The sequence below is a fragment of the Trichechus manatus genome, unplaced genomic scaffold (assembly GCF_000243295.1).
Source record: "Trichechus manatus latirostris isolate Lorelei unplaced genomic scaffold, TriManLat1.0 scaffold00135, whole genome shotgun sequence".
Classification (NCBI taxonomy): domain Eukaryota; kingdom Metazoa; phylum Chordata; class Mammalia; order Sirenia; family Trichechidae; genus Trichechus; species Trichechus manatus.
This window is the reverse complement of record NW_004444071.1, coordinates 4,767,149-4,786,225: the sequence shown is the minus strand read 5'-3', so window position 1 is coordinate 4,786,225 and position 19,077 is coordinate 4,767,149. Positions and strand designations below refer to the sequence as shown.

The following is a 19,077-nucleotide window of genomic DNA, read 5'->3' as shown; positions in this document are numbered from 1 at the left end:
GGAAAAGAAAAAGAAAAAAAAAACTTTTTAGTGAATAGTCTTCTCCAACAGTATAAAAGGCTGCCTTCAGAAATGAGTATCTTATCACTGAGACTATTCAAAAACGCCAGGTGGCACTCAATCAGATTTTTCCTCCAGAACTTTCCTAATGAAAGGAAACTAGGGCTAAATTACTCCCAAGGGCCTGTCTTTAACCTTCAGGCAATGATGATGAGGAAAAGGATGCGTCTAATGCAGTGTTACCACCGCTCGTCTGTTAGTTTGTTGTACTGTGGTGGCTTGCATGTTGCTGTGACACTGGAAGTTATGCTACCAGTATTTCAAATACCAGCAGGGTCACTCATGTTGGACAAGTTTCAGCCCAGCTTCCAGACTAAGACAGACTAGGAAGAAGGACCCGGCAGTCTACTTCTGAAAAGAATTAGCCAGTGAAAACCTTATGAATAGCAGTGGAACATTGTCTGATATAGTGCCAGAAGATGAGTCCCTCAGGTTAGAAGGCACTCAAAATATGACTGGGGAAGAGCTGCCTCCTTAAAGTAGAGTGGACCTTAATGACGTGGAGGGAGTCAAGCTTTCAGGACCTTCATTTGCTGATGCAGCACGACTCAAAATGAGAAGAAACAGCTGCAAACATAGCAATGATTGTGAGGATGGTGCAGGACCGGGCAGTGTTTTGTTCGGTTGTTCATAGGGTTGCTATGAGACAGAATCAACTTGACAGCACCTAACAACACAAACAACAGTGCAATGTTTAAAAAGACTAATCTGATAGCAGCAACAAATGTAGAAGCAGAAATACTAGCAGGAAGCTAGGAGCTGTAAAATTTTGAAATATCAACATAAAAAAAAAAAATCACAAAAATAAATAAATAAATAAATGCTGGATCAATCGCAAAAGCTTCAGGGCCCAATATGCATTTATTTCACGTCTCCTCACAAAACTGTTTACATATTGAGCTACTTTGCTGGTGAGACTTCTGCCCCTGACTAACCTCTTTAAAATTCCCCGTAATTTAGTGTTTCTGCCAAATCCCACCGGCCACGCAGGAGGAGGGTCAGAGCCCCAAGTGATGGGGATACTGGGAAGAGAATGAATGATGGCCAGAAACAGATTGTGATCAGTTGAGAAGCTAGCATGCCTCTTTCATTAATATGTCTTTTCTCCTCAGGTTATGTTGACATTGGGCTCATTCCAAAAGGAGCAAGAGACATACGGGTAATGGAGGTTAAGGGAGCCGGGAACTTCCTGGCCATCAGGAGTGAAGACCCGGAGAAATATTACCTGAATGGAGGATTTATTATCCAGTGGAATGGGAACTACAAGCTGGCAGGGACTGTCTTTCAGTATGACAGGAAAGGAGAGCTGGAAAAGCTGATGGCCACGGGTCCTACCAATGAGTCAGTGTGGATCCAGGTAACATAGAAGACAAAGAAACTGCTGACATGTACATTAATTAGGATCTCCCTAATCTTCTTTTCCAAGATATTTGCTAGAGGACTTTGAGCAAGAATTCTTAAAACTTCTTTTGGCAAAGAACATGAAAGGAATCCAGATATTAGTTTGGTCTCTTAATCGTTGTTGTTATTGTGTGCCGTCGAGTTGATTCTTACTCATAGCCACACTATAGGACAGAGTAGAATTGCCCTATAGTGTTTCCAAGGAGCAGCTGGTGGATTTGAACTGCCGACCTTTTGGTTAGCAGCCTGAGCTCTTAACCACTCACCACCAGGGCTCCTCTTAATCCTTAGTGGTTTAGAAATTGCTGAAAACCCCATAATGAAATGCCACGGTCTCCAAACCCATCCATTGGGAGGTTTGAGTCTAGTGTCACGTATGGTTGACACAGGCTGAGGGTGATTGTTCCTCAGATATAAAAAGGATTACATTGGTCCATTGTTGGTCTGGCATGAGTTTCCAAGTAGGTTTGCAGCAGTGGTGATGGGTTGACAGGGTCCTTTTACATGTTATCACATGGTTGTCCTCAGACAAACAGTTTGACTTTGTGAAACTCTTGGGGGAGGAAGGAGTTTTGATGCAATATATTATCTTCAAAAGCACAACTGTCTTTCATGTGAAGCAAATAACTGTAGAAAATGAGAGGAATGATTATACCAGGAGAGGCAAGGCAGGTTGGGGATGACAGCTGGCCCAAGAGTCAGATAGAGCCATATACAAAAGTTTGAAAGAGGTCATTTCAGAACCAGAGAGCAGAGAGCTAGGCTTGGCAGCTGTGAGCCTCCAATGTCAGGCAGGCCTTACACCTTCCCTGCCCACATGGGAAAGATTTATATACAGGAACTTCCAATCCTGGGGAGTATCTGGTTCATTGCCTCCAATTTTTCGTATGTGGTAAGTAGACTACTTGCAGAAGAGGGGAGTGAGGGGACGACCAAAAGAGTGGCGCACACTGCTGAAACCTACGCATATGTTTACCTCAGAATTACCATGCTTTAAAGGAGTTTAGCAACCAGAGAGCTAGAGAAGAGCGTAAGACAGCAACAACAACAGTAAAAGTAACTTATTGAGTGCTAGAGTCCTGGTGGCGCAGTGGTTAAGAGCTTAGTTGCTAACCAAAAGGTTGGCAGTTCAAATCCACCAGCCAATCCTTGAAAACCCTATGGGGCAGTTCCACTCAGTCCTTTGAGGTCGCTATGAGTCGGAATCGACTCGATGGCAACAGGTTAACAGGTATTGAGATTTAACTCCATACTGAGCACTGTTCTAATCACTTTACATGTATTTATTCATTTAACCCTCACAGCCACTCTATTAGTAGGGACTAGGGAGCCCTGGTGGAGTAGGGAGCCCTGGTGGCATGGTGGTAAGAGCTTGTCTGTTAACCAAAATGTCAGCAGTTTGAATCTACCAGCTGCTCTTTGGAAACCCTACGGGGCAGTTCTACTCTGTCCTGTCAGAATCGACTTGATGGCAATGGGTTTAGTATTATCCTCACTTTGTAGACTGGCAAACTAAGGCACAAAGAGGTTAAGTAATTTACCCATAATCACAAAGTAAATACACAAGGACACAAGATGACCTATAAAGCCAATTGTTGGAAAGAACACTCCTCGTCATTCCCTCAGAGTAATCCCTGTATAACTAGACCTCACCACTTACATGAACTGAAATTCCCATGGAAGTTCAGCCTATACACGTGTGTGCGTGTATATATATGTATATATATAGAATAGAATGAAGAATATATAAATGTGTGTGTTTATGTATGTTGTGGTTGCCACTGAGTTGATTTCAACTCATGGCAAACCCATGTGTGCAGTGTAGCACTGCTCCATAGGGTTTTCAAGAAGCAGATGGCCAGGGCTGTCTCCAGATATGGGTGGGTTCGAACCACCAACTTTTCAGTTAGTAGTTGAGTGCTTAACCATTTGCACCGCTTAGGTATATATATCAGTTTTACACAGATATATATATAGATAGATAATAAATATAGATGTAGATATAGATATATATTCATTAAATGTCATTTGTTCCAATGCATACCTCCATAACTACTTTAAAATGATGGGCCCTGTACTGTGTTTTATGTGATTCTGGTTTACAGTATAAATTCATGACAGATTTGACATGACCCCGCTCTTGTCTTTTAGCTCCTATTCCAGGTGACTAACCCTGGCATCAAGTATGAGTACACAATCCGGAAAGATGGCCTTGACAATGACGTGGAGAAGCTGGAGTACTTCTGGCAGTATGGCCGCTGGACAGAGTGCAGTGCAACATGTGGGACAGGTGAGAAATGCTGCTCCCACTGTGAACCCATGTCTGCTGCAGAACGGGCCACTAGAGGCCATCTAAGCCAGTGGTATGTCTGTGCCCATGGGTCTGCAGAGCTCCACAAAGATGTCCCAGGGGCCCCTGTGGGCAGCAGATGAGCAGGGGCACAATCTAAAGCGAGAAGTAGCTTTTATCAGCCTTATATACTGATCTCTGAGAGTTTTTTTTTTTTTAAAGAAAGGTTACATGTCTTTTATAAAAGAAAAACAAAAAGGCTTAAAAGCCACTGCTCTGGTTGAGGACCCTAGGACCACAGAAGTCAAACAACCCACCCAAAGGCATGCTATAAATCATGGCCAATTGCAAACCATAATGAGCTCTCCCAATTCCAAGCCCAGTGTTCTTCCTCCTTTTCCAATTTACTGGATTTTTATATCTACTGTGTAGTTTTCTCTCACAAAGTCAAGCAGTGGAGAGATTTGTTTTGCTGCCAAATATTAGGATGGGATAGGCTCTGCTACAGTAACAAAGAAAATCTCAGTAGTTCAGCACAAAGAAGGTTTAATTTTTACCCATTCTAAATCTGATGCAGGTTAGGTATGCGTGATTCATCTTGTAGTTGAGATGTTTGAAATGCATGGCTTCCAGCTGCCTCACGGGAGGAGAGAGATGGAAGAGGCAGATTGGCTCTTAACAGCCTAGGAGTGGCACATTTCATTCATTGGCCTTAGCCACATGGGCACAATCTAACTGCAAATTGGGGGGATGGGGGGTAACAAGGGCTCCCATCCATTACAGAAGGCTCGTTGAAAGAAATTGAACTGAGTCACCCATAGAAAGATCAACAAGGAAAGGTCACCCGATGCATTATCTGTGAAGAAACATCTATAGAAATGTTTTGACACAGATTCTGGTCTCAGTAGGAAGCTTCTGGACTCCTTGTTAAACAAGAAAATATTTTGGCAAAAACTCAAGATCACTTTCAGAGAAATGTACAAGCCACATGTTTGCTTCATTGCAACCCCAGTGCTACCAAGCCATTCAGAATTTCCTTGTGTCTCCTATAAAACACATAGTAATGGCACTGCTGTTAGAAAATGGGTCATCACTTCTGAACATGACCTCTGCCAGTTTTGTGCTGTGTGGTTTCTTCTGTTCTGCATTTTTGGGTCTATAAGTACAACAATGGCCTACACAAAAGAGAGAGAACTTTCCTTTGCCCTCTCTCGGACTTTTAAATTTCCCTTCATCCCACTTGGCTGGATTCTCTCTGGAGCTAGTCATTGTCCCTTTGTTCAAGGAACATGTTCAGTAGAAAAAGGCAAAAATCAAAACCAGGAGATACCTCAAATAGTTCTTCTAAGCTGACTTAGAAAATATATTACATTAATTGGAAATAAATAGAGGTAGAGCAGATACTTATGTTTACCAGAACTAGTTCTAGGTTCTAGCCAACAGTTTTCCCCCTAAAGCTCAGAGTAACCATTTACTTTGAGATGTGTCCACAGAGCCTTTATAAATCATGAAAATTATAAATAGGAGCACATAATCCACTCTGATCCTGATTTGTGACGTTATACTGATGTTTAGAAGACAGAATTCACTTCTTGGAAAAAATCAGAATTAGATCCTTTTTGACTTTTTCAAAGTACACTCCTGATGGTGCTCATTCATCTGACTGTCTGATCACAAGAATCCCAACTATACTTGTCAGGTAGAGTCAACCAGGTCTAGCTATTGATCTGTAATAATACCTAGATAGTTTTCTTTTTAATTTTGGACTTAATAAAGATAATTTAATTTATTGAGACAGATTTAACATATGCTATGAAATGAGGACTATATATTTTACCATGTACATAAGTATATAAATCAACTACAAGTAATATGCAGTGAAAGTCTGATAACCTTTTAGTTCTTCATGAATGAGCTAGTGAGAACCTTTAGTCAGGGTGGCTAATCTAATAGTCTCTTGTTCTGCTGGTCTCTTTAGTGCCAACCCGTTTGAACCCCATGCAGCCATCAGAGATTTGTCCCTCCCTTATTCCCAGGTCCTTAGTTTTGTTTTCTAATAATGTGCTTGCTCAGAATTTCTCAGCTGATTTCTCTGAAGGCTTTGTTTGCTCACTGTGCTCTGTGAAATGCTGACTGCCCACTTTTCTTGTTAACGCATGAGTGTTGTGAGATATTGCAGGCCTCTGATTTTCTTTAAGAACATACTTTATGTGATTTGCATGCAGTGGCTACATAAAGGGGAGAAGCTGTGTGGTACCCTTTGAAAATGGATCCTTTGTAGGGTGGAAGCTTTTTCTTCCTAACACCATTAAACATGCTTCCCAGCACCAACAATGCTCCTGTCTGAGCGTTTATTACATAATTTCTTATAAGCTACTTCTGACTCTGGCAGTCAATTAATGTGATCGGTTTGTTGCCATTTCAATGACAGTGTGTGTGTGTGTGTGTGTGTGTGGGCAGAGGGGAATTATTGATTTTGAGTCCTATTGTTATTCTGAGATGTATAAATTTCAGAGATGAATAATAATATAACCAAACTACATTAACTGATATCTAATTAATATTTGTAGTTATTCAAGTCAGTGTCAATATCCTTTTGAGTTAGAAAAAAAATGACTTGTATAACTTAGGGCTCAGTTGTTTGCAAGATGGATGTTGCATCTTAGAAGGATGAGGACTGAGGGACTTTGATCTATTCCCACATCTTAGAATGTGAAACCAACCTTGGTCTCAGATGTACAGAAATATAGCAGACCCACGGAGGGAGTTAATGCCCCGTGAGGGAGTGAGTGGGTTACATACAAAGAAGCTTTGGATGCAGGTTCAAAGAACTGCACAAGGGCCTACAGTGCATTAACTCCTGCACCAAGAACTTTAGGGCACGTGATCTCATTTGCATCTGACTTGCAATAACTGTAGTCTTATCTCCACCCTGAAGATGAGAATGCGGAAACTGAGGCTTGGGAATGTTAGGTGATTTTCCCAAGATCACTCAGCAAGTAAATGTCAAAAGCAGGATTCAAAACCAGTTCTGACTCCAATTTTAGTGTGCACACTGTGTGCGTGTGCATGCATGCACGTGCACGCGTGTGTGTGTGTGGGTGCACATGATGCAGGTGGTGTTGGCGTTAGTGGTGTTGTTGCTGTTGATATTGTGATTGTTGATCTCTCTCATGCACACACATATATACACACACATACACGTTTCTGAATGTATTTGAGGTCTTGTAGTGATAGAATCAAAGCTTTCCCCGACTGAGCCTTCACTATGAAGGATAAACCTAAACTCACTGAGCAAGGAAAACAGAGATGAAGGGGCTAAGGGAGCCAGAAAGAACAAGGTAACTGAAATAAAAAGTTAGTAGTTACGATGGACTTGTGAACAAGACAGATGGTTGGTTATACAATTCCCTGGAAAACTCTTTCCTTCTTCCTGTGAGTTAATATTATTTCTTTGCATTTTGAGGGCTTGTAGTGACAAAGCCCTCTACTGATCCACAAAATTGTTGCCATCTCACATTATTAAAATCAATGCCCATGTCCAGTTTTAGGAGGATTATCATTTGTGTACTAAAATAAAATTTAACTTCTACTAGTAGTGTTCGTGCTTAAGTGGTTATAAGGAAGGAGATTGCCCTCTTTGTCAGTATTTCAAAGACTGGGTATACAATACTATGAATCTCTAGCAGATGATATAATTAAATATCCTCTACCTTGAGTTTTTTTTGTCCTAAGTCTAGATATAAAAGGAAGTCCTGTACTTTTTTTGCCATGAGTTATTATAATAAGTTAAGTCTCTAGTTGTTTTCTCTGTACCCTTCCTAACTTAGTCTTTGAATCGGGAATATCTTTCATGGACTATATTAACCGTATAGCATAGTCCCTCTATTTTACATCTCAACCTTGAACTGAGAATATGATGAGCTATGTCATTGTTCATTCACTTACTCATTTTTTAACATAAGGAACTTTACTTTTTCCTTATATCAAGGTATAATCTCTACTGATGACAATCAGAAGAGTTAGATTGATGGGTGAAGATAGTTCTTAAAAGTAAAGGTGCTTAATTGACCTTTCACTGATAGTATCCAATAAGATTTGCCAAGTATTTATACCTGCTTGGGTCCATTCTCACTACAGCATGGTGCAAGAGACTCAGTATCCTCTGGAAATAACATTATCACATTTGCATCTCATATGTATTGGAATATAATTGATTTTTACTTAATGTATTTTCAAGTAAGTGCTCTCAGATAAGCAGTTAACTTGGTGCTGTGGCAACATATTGATTGACTGTCATTCCTGATTACTTAGAATTTTTTTTAAACTGTGTTCAGTTTGTAAGAGAAATGGAAAAATGACAAGCCAAATAAAAAGCCAATGTCATTAATTTCTTTAATTTCCAGGAAAAGGCCAAGGTCATATAGATGCAGCCTAATCTCTTTCACTTTCTTCATTTACAGTAATACATAATGATCACTGCTCTTAAAATGATGACCTAATTGTAACCCCCTCCCCAAGAGGCATTATAATGTCCTATGCCAAAGAAGGATTCCATCATAACAGCAATTGGTTTACAGAGTTAATTAGTGAGTACGTCACTCAAGATTAATAGTTTGAGGTCTTTACTGCAGAGGAGATGTTAACAGTCAGGGTCCCCAGAAAGAGACAGATGCCACACTCAAACTGAATAATTTGGCTATTTTCCAAAGATGTAGTTAGGGTTTAAACCAAAAAAACCAAACATGTTGCCATTGAGTCGATTCCGACTCATAGCAACCCTATAAAACAGAGTAGGACTGCCCTATAGAGTTTCCAAGGAGCGCCTGGTGGATTCAAACTGCCAACTTTTGGGGTAGCAGTCATAGCACTTAACCACTATGCAACCAGGGTTAGGGTTTAGGGACATCAAAAAAGGTAATTCAGAACTCCCGCCCGTTAACAGTGGGAGGTTGAGGGTGGGAGGAGAGATGAAGATAATGAGGCTATCATCCCTAGACCTGAAGGGATAAGGGAAGGAGCAGTTATCTAAAGAGACAACATCTCCATTTCCCAAATCCAACTGGAAGCCATGGCAACCCATAGGGCCAGCCTCCCCAGCCCCAGAGCAAGGTGGAGAAGGGTATGAGCGGGTCTGGAAGGACAAATAGAAGTGTAGCACAAGAGAGATGGATATGCATCATCATTAAAATCAGTAGTGGCTAGACTACTAGCAAGCCTAACTGGGTGGCAGCTCTAGATCTTGATTGGAAAAAGGAAGAAAGCTATCATTTACTGAATGCCGTTCCAGTTGCTACTGCTATATAACAAACCACCCCACATTTAGTGCAGTGAAACAGCCACAGAATCTGCAGGTCAGAAATTTAGACTGGGCACAGTAGTAACAGTGCATCTCTGCTCCACAATGTTTGGGGCCTCAGCTAGGAAGACTAGCTCATTGTGCCATAAAAGCTCCTTCTATAATGCTGTTTCCAGCTCTTGACAGTGTTTTATTTTTAACATTAAAGAAGAAGAACACAGAGTCTACTAGTTGAGAAAGCCCTAGTGGTTGAAAGATTACCTGTCATTTCAAAAAAGAGAATTTTCTTGATAATAAATAAATAAATAAAATATTGTTTTATTGAGCAATAATATTGTTAGTTCATTTTAAAGGATTCACTTACTGTTTTGCAGCTTCTTCTGACAATTTTCTACATGATGAGGTGCCATCTAGTTTTGCTCTGGGTTTGCAAGCCAGCCTGAGAGGTTCAGCTGGAATGAATCTGTGGTGAGGTAGTGTGAGGTGGTGAGTGTTAGGGGTGCTCATTCCAGTTAGGCCTGTCAGCTGTGTGACGGCGGGGTGCCCCTCGGTGTCCTCAGCTGTGAACTGAGGACGTGGCAGTTTACTGGATTGCTCAGGGCCTTTCCTGGTTTGGGGCTGATGTACGCTGATATACACTCAGTACACTGACTCAAGGAGCCAGCTTTCGTGCAATCTGATTGCTCTGTCCCCCAGGAGCCTCAGTCTTTGGTATTCTCACCCAGTATTTCACATTTTGAAGCCCTGGTGGTGCAGAGGTTAAGCGTTTGGCTGCTAACCAAAAGGTCAGCAGTTTAATCCACCAGCTGCTGCTTGGAAACCCCATGGGGCAGTCCTACACTGTCCTGTAGGGTTGCTATGAGTCAGAATCAACGGGTTCAGTTTTGGGTTTATTTCACATTTCAAGTTTAAGAATTAGCCTTCTCAAGAGAGATGCTGGCTTTTTTTCTTCACTTTTTTTCTCAACCTATGTGACTCCACTGTGCCTCAGTTTCTTCATCTGTCAGATGGTGATAATGATAGTGTTCTTCATTGGGTTGTTGTGAAGTTCGGGTTATTATCTATCATAATAGATGATAGGTTATGCATATATACGTATAAAGCAATTTCCATTGAGTCAGTTCCAACTTATGGTGACCCAATGTGTTTGCAGAGTAGACCTGTACTCCATAGGGTTTTCTTGGCTGTGACCTTTCAGAAGCAGATCACCAGGCCTTTCTTCTGAGGCCCCCTGGGTAGGTTCTAACTGCCAACTTTTCAGTCAAGTGCTTATTTGTGCTATCCAGGGACTCCCATATATACATATATAAACCTGTTGCCGTGGAGTCGATTCTGACTCATAGTGACCCTGTATATATACACATAAAATAAAAGTGCACCTGGCACAAGACAAGCACTATATGTGTTACCTATTATTATATAAGTATCTAAAGCCAAATCCAGCCTCCAGGTGTACTCTGCCTACAGACCCTGCCACCCCAGCAAGCTTCTCTTATTTATATAAACTTTCAGGTTTCAGAAGGAGCAATATTTTAAATCTCTATACTTTAAAAACATGTCTCAAACTTCACAACATTATTTTGAACTTTATTCCCATCTTTCAGAGTTTACTAAACCCAACTAATATAAAAATCCCTACCTCCTTTATATTTTTATTAAGGTAAAAATGTAGCGATTGCCTTTGAACACCTGGTGATGGTATCTGCTATGGTTATTTAAATCTGGTGGTGTTTTCTGTTTAGCATATGTGGGTTAGTCTAGTATCCACAGGTAGATTATAACCTTCTTAAATTCAGCGACTTTGTTTTAAAGATCTTTATATACCCCTAGATTAAAACAGAACCTTGTCATATAGTAGGTGCTCAAAGAGTAATCCGTTGAATGATTTAGTTTTGATTTTAAGACCTGCTTCAAGGCAGGATCTGATTCAGATTCAAGAAACTTTTTCTGATCCCTCACTAAGTGCTTAGTAGCTAATATTTAGGAGTTAATAAGTACTTGCTAGGTGATAAGCATTGTACTTGGTGCTATACATGCAACCTTATCAGTACTACCGTTATGCCCAGCAGGCTAGTGGGGAACCTGAGAATAGAATTTAAGGGCTTGATTGAGATACAATCCTAAATCTGCTTGATGCCAGAGTCCATGATCTTTAACGAATGCAGTAATCTACTTTTATTATCTGCAGCCCTTCCTATGCAATGCCCCTTCCACCCCACTGCAGTATGAGGGTGGATAATTAGAGATCGCCATTCCTCATCCCTACGTTCTACCCCAAATACCTTTTGACAACTTTCCCATTGGCTATAGACATGATTACTTGACATGACTAAGTGGCTCACTGGAAACTGAGCGTGAGGGCTTAGGATTCACTATGTATGAATCTTTCTTCTGCCTGACCCCCCAGGTATCCGCCGCCAGACTGCCCATTGCATAAAGAAGGGCCAAGGAATGGTGAAGGCTACATTCTGTGACCCAGAAACCCAGCCCAATGGGAGACAGAAGAAGTGCCATGAAAAGGATTGTCCACCCAGGTAACCATTGCTAACAACTAGAACTCTCTCTGCCTAGAATTATGTCTAATATAACAGTAATCTAATATTCAATAATAAAGGGGGACTGTGTGGCCTTGTTGGAGCCCTGGTGGCACAGCAGTTAAGCAGTTGGCTGCTAATCAAATGGTCTGCAGTTCGAATCCACCAGCCGCTGCTTGGAAACCCTATGGGGCAGTTCTAGTCTGTCCTATAGGATCGCTATGAGTTGGAATCGAAGCAACAGGTCTGGTTTTTTATTTTGGTTGGTGTGACCTTGTTATTATAATAAATAGAGGAAAGCTATTAGAGGTTTCTATAGCTGTTATTGGACCCTGCAACAATCTGTGGGTGAAGACATTTTCTCTTCAGAGAATAGTTTTTTTTATAAAGCTGGTATGTTCTGTGTTTAATTATTTGATAACACTAAGTCCCAAAGCATTGTTGAGGAGAATGCTATGTAGAGCACCCAAAAGCTCTTTGGATTGGCTTTTCCAAGGGCTCTTTACCAGTGCAACAGTGTCCTTCAGACAACACTTTGGATTTTGGCACCTTCACATCACAGTGCCCTGTCGTAATTAAGGCTGCCTAGAAAAGTGTACATGAGTACATAGAGCAGGGCTTATCATTATTGACTTATTGGTCCAGATAATTCTTTGTCTTGGGGAGCTATCCTGTGCATTGTATAGTCACTCCTCAGTTATCAACATGGTTGTGTTCCAAAGACCAAGTTGTAATGCAAAAATCAGTGTTACACAAAAATAGAGGATGATCACATTAGATCACAAAATAGAGAATGACTACATAATTACATAACTGCAAAACCACTGAGAATCGTGACCCACCCAAGTTGACACATAACCTTAACCATCACAGCCAGTGTTACTCTTGCCTTGCAGCTTGGTGTTCATTACTGCCTGGTGTACATTGTTAATGCGCAAAATAGTCAGATAGTAGGTTTTTTACTATTGTCATAAATGCAAAATGTCAGATAATGAGATAGTCAATAGGTGAAAAGTAGGTGTGTTTAGCAGCATCCCTGACTTGTACGTAGTAAATGCCAGTAGCACCACTCTCCCAGATTTTGACAACTAAAATTGTTTCCAGACACTCCCTAATGTCCTGAGGGGGAGAGCAAAATCATTCTCAGTTGAGAACCACTATTAAAGAGGTATTCATTTGATAACCGTATTTGTTCAAGATATTGGGATTCCAGAAGGTAGCTGGGGTGTTATTATGTGGAGCTTATCAGTCAGAATCAACTCAACAGCAGTGGGTTTTATTTTTGTTTTTTTGGTTTTTTTTTTGTTTTTTTTGTATATAACAGGCAAAAAGAAAGGCAGGGGAGGGGAGGAGAGGGAAGGGAAAGGAAGGAAAAGAGAAGGGGGTCTTTATGTAATGACTCCATCAGTCTTTCATTCCAGTTCTAAGCAGGCATACTTTGAGGAGTTTAGTTAGACAGGGAGTTTGGGTTGAATTTTAAAGAAGAGCTGAAAAAATGTGATACATTTCAAAGGACTAGGTAAAAAAGAAGAGTCCAGACAAGTCTGTCATGGAAAGCAATGACAGTCTCTTATAGCTTCAAACAAGCAAAACCCAGATGCCAGGGCCATCTCATCTCGGAGCCAGAAGGTCTATTCTCTATGCAGTTATGTTGTTGCTCCTGAGTGTCTGTGGCCCTAGGCCTACAGTTGTTACTCTGAAGCAGAAAGAGGCAGGCTGTGAGGTCCAAAGCCAGACCCACTTGTACTGAGGCGGACAGAGGTGCTGCAATTGTCTCATCTTACTGTAGCTTGCCCCTGTAGCTGTTTTGCTAGAAAGATTAGATCAGCACTAAGTTTGGTATATAACTGCAGTTGTTGTAATGCCTTCTCAGGGAAAAGTGCACCAGGAAAGAGGAGCCTTTCTTAGAGCTAATCAATAACCTATCAGTCTACACAGTTCATTTGCTTTCATCCAACTTATTCTTCCTTAAAGTTAATGACCCTTTGCCAATAATGCAAATATTCCCTTTACATTTATTAGATAGTAACCACTACACAATACCCAGAATTCTTCCCTCACTTTTCAAAACCATGCTCTTTGTTGGATTGGCTACCTTCTTAAAACCATGGGTGATGATTTCCTGAATCTGATTTTATCCCTGGGGCTCACATTCTCATTTTTATGGTTTCAACGTAGTCTTCCTTGGCCTTACTGTTACCAGCAAATGTAAATATAAATATATTTATATAATTATAATATTCCAAGGAGTGGCTGGAGGATTCGAACTGACAACTTTTTGGTTAGCAGCCTGTGCTCTTAACTACTGCACCACCAGGGCTCCGTAATATAAATAGTGAGCAAATATTGAACCCAAGCCTCAGATGCATGTAAAAGTTGTATAGTGGAAAAAAAAAAAAAAAAAAGACAGAAGAAGACCCAATGCATTTAAATTGTGGTGTTGGCAAAGAATATCGAATATGCTATAGACTGTCAAAAGCACAAACAAATCAGTCTCAGAAGAAATACAACAAGAATGTGCCTTAGAAGTGAGGATGATGAGACTTTGACTCATTTACTTTGGACACATCATCAGGAAAAACCAATTGCTAGAGGAGGACGTCATGTTTGGCAAAGTAGAAGGCCAATCAAAATGAGACAAACCCTCAATAGAATAGATTGATGTCATAACTGCAACAATGAACTCAAACCCACCAATGATCATGAAGCGGGCACAGGACTAGACAACGTTTTGTTCTGTTACATATAAGGTGGCCATGAGTTGGAGCCAACTCAACAGCAACTAACAACAACAACCTGCTATTATTTACCATCACATATACAATGATGGGAATGACCATTGAACTGTTACCATTTATGGAGCAGTTACTTCATTCTTGGCCACGTTTTAGAGGTGCCTTATATATTCTCTTCCATAATTACTCTGAAAAATAACTATTATAATGCCAATTTTAAGGAGGAAAATCTTTTCAATAACTCATTCAGTGTTGTGAAACTAGTAAGTGGCAGATTTTGAACCCGGGGCTGGCTGGCTCTAGAGCCTGTGGTCCCCATTACACATAGCAGACCCTCCAAAGAGAGTCGTGTTCTCAAGGGGAGTGGTAACTCCAGCTGTGAAGTTAATTCTCTGCTTACTCCAGCCATGTCAGAAGCACAGCAAGCACTGTGCTAGGTGTGGTGGGCACTGAAGGCTGGAGACATCGCTATACACGAAAAAGCAAGACAGGGAAGAATCTGGCTGCACTGTTGGCTCTCTGTTTTAGAACAGACATCAGTCTGTACCCAACATTGCTCACCTGTAGGTAAAAACTTGGCTTTACTATTTTCAGAATTAGCTTACCATAAGGGTGGTTATCTACATACCTCGACACTCCAGTTACCAGAATTTTCAGATTTGAAGTATTACCAAATGTACCTATAATATGATATACTCAAGGGTGCTAGAGGGAGATGGCTGTTGGGGCAACAATCCAGAGGCTGAAGGGCAGGAGCTGAGACTCAAGCCTGGCAGACAGAGGAGCAGCCTGGTGATATGGGCAGGCTCTGCGGGCCTGAAGTCTGCCCCTAAGTGTGGCAGTGTGGTCGGCCAAAACATGCTCCCTCCCCAAAGAAATCCATGTCTTAATCCCTGGAATCTGTGATTGTTACCTTATATGGCAAAAAAGAGTCTTTGCAGATGTGATTAAGTTAAGGATTTTGAGATGAGGAGTTTATCCTGGTTTATCTAAGTGGGCCCTAAATGCCATTACAACAACAGGCTGAGAGAAGTTTCACGCACGCACAGATGAGGTGCTGTGAAGACAGAGCATAGAGAAACTTGAAGGTATTGGCCTTAAAGATTGGAGTGGTGCAGCCATGAGCCAAGGAATGCTGGTAGCTACCAGAATCTGGAAGAGGCAAGGAATGGATTCTCCCCTAGAGCCTCCGGAGGGAACTCAACCCTGAGCCCTGCCAAGACCTTGATTTTGGCCCAGTGATACTGATTTCGGACTTCTGGCCCCCAGAACTGTGAGAAAACAAACATCTGTTGTTTTAAGCCACCAAGTTTGTGACAGTTTATAACAGCAGCCATAGAAAGAACTAATACAGACAACTTAACCCCAGCTTAATGAAGAAAGCAGGGAAAGGGCAGAGGAGAGCCCCTACACCAAGTCACAGAAGCTCCAAAGTTTAGAAGACCATGCAGTAAGGATTTCCTCAGGATATGTGGCAGATGATTTTTTTTGGAATGGCATAAATATGTCATCCCCTGAAGAAGCTCACAGCCCGGCAGGCAATATGAGATACATAAACATCACAAGGTAAGGCCGTTGTCTGAAATGTGACCAGCAGTCAGGTGTCTAAAATCATTGCCCAGTCCCTGTATCCTGGCCGCCTGTCCACAGGGTCCCTGCCCTCCTTGGTGTTTGTAGTTAATTGACATCTCTCCATCTCTTGATGCAGTCAGCAGCATCGCTCGAACCAAGTTGTTGTTGTTAGTTGCCATGGAGTTTGTTTTTTGTTTTTCTTCCTAGAACACTTCTGTCTTAGTTACCTAGTACTGCTGTAACAGAAATACCACAATTGGGTGGCTTTAAAGACCAGAAATTGATTTTCTCACAGTTCAGGAGGCTGCTAGTCCGAATTCAGGGCACCAGCTCTGAGGGGGTTTCTCTGTTAGCCTTGGGGAAGATCTTTGTCTCGTTCAGCATTCCTGGGTTCCATGGGGATCTTCACATGGCATCTGTCTTCCTCCCTCCCCCTCATTTGTGCTTCCTTGTCTTTATGTCTCTGCTGCTCTGTATATCCCTCAGAAGTGATTAGGTTATGGACACATCCTGCACTGATATAGCCTCATTAACATAACAAATTAAACCCTATTCCCAAATAGGATTACATCCAAAGATACAGGGGTCAGGACTCCAACACGTATTTCTGGGGGACACAATTCAATCCCTAACAGCTTCTTAAACTGAGCACATGGATGCGGCTTATCTCTTCAGAACAAAGTGTTTTGATGGATCAATTACACAGCCCCTTCTCTCGTAGTCAGTAAGGTCAGAATAGAAGTACTGACAGCCTTAAATGGGAGCTGGGCTACCAGACAACCCCTGGGCAGTCCCAACTGGCACCAACGGGACGTCCAGTGCCCAGGTTTCCCTGCTGAGCTGATGAGCATTTCTGCCACAGCCCTTTCTGCCATTCCACATGGTCTCACTTCAAGGAAGGAGAACAACCCGTTCTATTCCCCAGCTTCTGCTGTTGTGTTGGAAGCATAACAGCTGGCAGTAAGTGATCCAAGAGAGACGGGCTGAAGCTATAGTATCTTTTATGACCTGGCCATGGAAATCATACAACATCATTTATGCAAAATTGGGTACACAAATCAGACCTATACATTATGCCAGGACACTAAACAAGGGCATGAATAAGTGGAGGTAGGGATCCATGGAGGCCTTCTTGGAGGCTGGCTACCACAGTCAGTACAAGCAGCAGTAAGCCAAATGTATGCAACAGAGAACAGGTAACAATACGTGACAGGTACAATTTCTAAAATTCAAAATGCATTCTCAATGAAGTAGGATATGCTAAGCTAAATAGAATTCTAGACAGTGTTCAGACATAATGGTTAGTTTACAAAAGTCCTTCTCATTTATGATTGCACTTTAGCTTTCGAGAATATTTGTGAAGCAGTCACGGTGTAGAGTCCCTGGTAATACAAATGGTTCATACATTTGGCTGCTAACCGAAAGGTTGGAACTTTGAGTCCACCCAGAGGTGCCTCGGAAGAAAGTCCTGGCAATTTGCTTCCAAAAAATCAGCCATTGAAAACCCTATGGAGCACAATTCTACTCTGACACATATGGGGTCACAGTGAGTTGGAATTGACTCCGTGGCAACTGATTGGTTTTTAACTAGTTTTTAATCAGGGTGTGGAGAGTGGATATCATCCCTATGTGGTATATGATGGGATAAGAGTTCAGAGAAATTGAATGTCATCCCTGAGAGGAAAAGGGTAGAGAGGAAACTAAAAATTTTAGGAGGCTACTATTTTCCAGACCCTTTCCATATTGCCATATCAATTTATCCTGTTAGCAACCTTGATTGGTAGATATTTTTATACTTATTATACAGATAAGGGCACTAAAGCCTTAGATAGTCACAAAAATTGCCCAAGGTAACGTAGCTACAAGTGGTAGAGCCTGGATTTGAACCCAAATCTGTCTGCTGAGAAGTCTGTGCTCACACTCTCACACTGCCAGAATCACCGGATAAGCAGGTTTCAGCGATAGAACCAGAGCCCCCTAAATTTAAAATATTTCTCACATGTTAAAACACAATTAAAATGTTATAAACAAAGAAAAAAGTCCGACTCCAAAGCTAAATTGTGCATGCAGATTCACAAAGAGATTAAAGATAAGACCTAAACCCAAACCCACTGCTGTCTAGTCAGTTCCACTCATGGTGACCCTATAGGACAGAGTAAAACTACCCCCATAGGGTTTCCAAGGCTGTATATCTTTACGGAAGCAGATTGCCACATCTTTCTCCCACTGAGTGGCTGGTGGGTTCGAACCACCAACCTTTCGGTTAGCAGCCGAATTCTTTAACCACGGTGCCACCATGGCTCCCTTAAAGAGAAGAAATTAAGTTAATTTACTTTTTAAAGAATAAATAAATAATAAATGGTGATTGCTCTGTTGATATCATTTGGTTTTTGCAAGCTTAGTCCAGTAGTTTCCTTGGATATGGATTTCAAGTTGCAACATCTTCCTCTGTCGCCTAATTTCCACGGTATCTGAAAAGTTCATTCCATCATTCAGAGCTGTCATTTCCTCTCCCAAAAGGATTTCATGTGTGAGGTTTAATCTTTTTTATTTTTGGATTATTTTCCTTCAGTGATATCTTGTTACTTCCTTCAATTTGGACATTCTGTGTTCTTTCCCAAAGGAGTAGTCAAGATGGTTTTTTAAAAAATTGTAATAAAATCTTCTGATGATCTAAACATAAGAAATATGTATTACATGAGTAATGGCTTTCAGGACAAAAGCCTTGCAGAGCGTGTTCCAGGATGGAGTAGCTTGTCAAGAAGGTATTCTTTGGAATTAAAAGGTATCTGACTCCAAATAGAGGTCATTTGAGTCTCTTCTCCCTGCTGACTTCTCTCCAAGCTTTGGTTTACAACAAAGCAAAGTTCTGCTAGGCTGCAGCTGTGGTGGCGCCCAGCATATCCAAAGTGCTCAGTAAACATGTGGTAGCACTTCATTCTACCTTAGCAGCAACTGCATTTAGGTTTTAGCAACAAAAGAATGGTACATGATCTAAATTAAGGTTTCTCTGCCTCAGCGCTGTTGATAGTCTGAGCTGGAAAATTCTTTGTTGTGGGAGGCTGTCCTATGCAGTATGGGATGTTTTGCAGCATTCCTGGCCCATACCTACAAGATGCCAGTAGCATCTCCTTTCCTAGATTGTGGCAACCAAAAATGGCTTCAGACATTGCCAAATGTCCTTTG

The 19,077-nt window shown here is 41.4% G+C and overlaps 1 protein-coding gene across 1 annotated transcript in view; it reads left to right on the top strand.

Annotated features, from left to right (window-relative positions):
* The window catches only part of ADAMTS12 (ADAM metallopeptidase with thrombospondin type 1 motif 12), a 392,100-nt gene that overhangs the window by 318,707 nt on the left and 54,316 nt on the right, over nucleotides 1–19,077 (top strand). Inside the window, exons 12-14 of the mRNA XM_004385253.1 lie at nucleotides 1,173–1,417; nucleotides 3,613–3,751; nucleotides 11,458–11,584. Coding sequence (XP_004385310.1) covers nucleotides 1,173–1,417; nucleotides 3,613–3,751; nucleotides 11,458–11,584 — 511 coding nt within the window. The remainder of the gene's footprint in view (nucleotides 1–1,172; nucleotides 1,418–3,612; nucleotides 3,752–11,457; nucleotides 11,585–19,077) is intronic.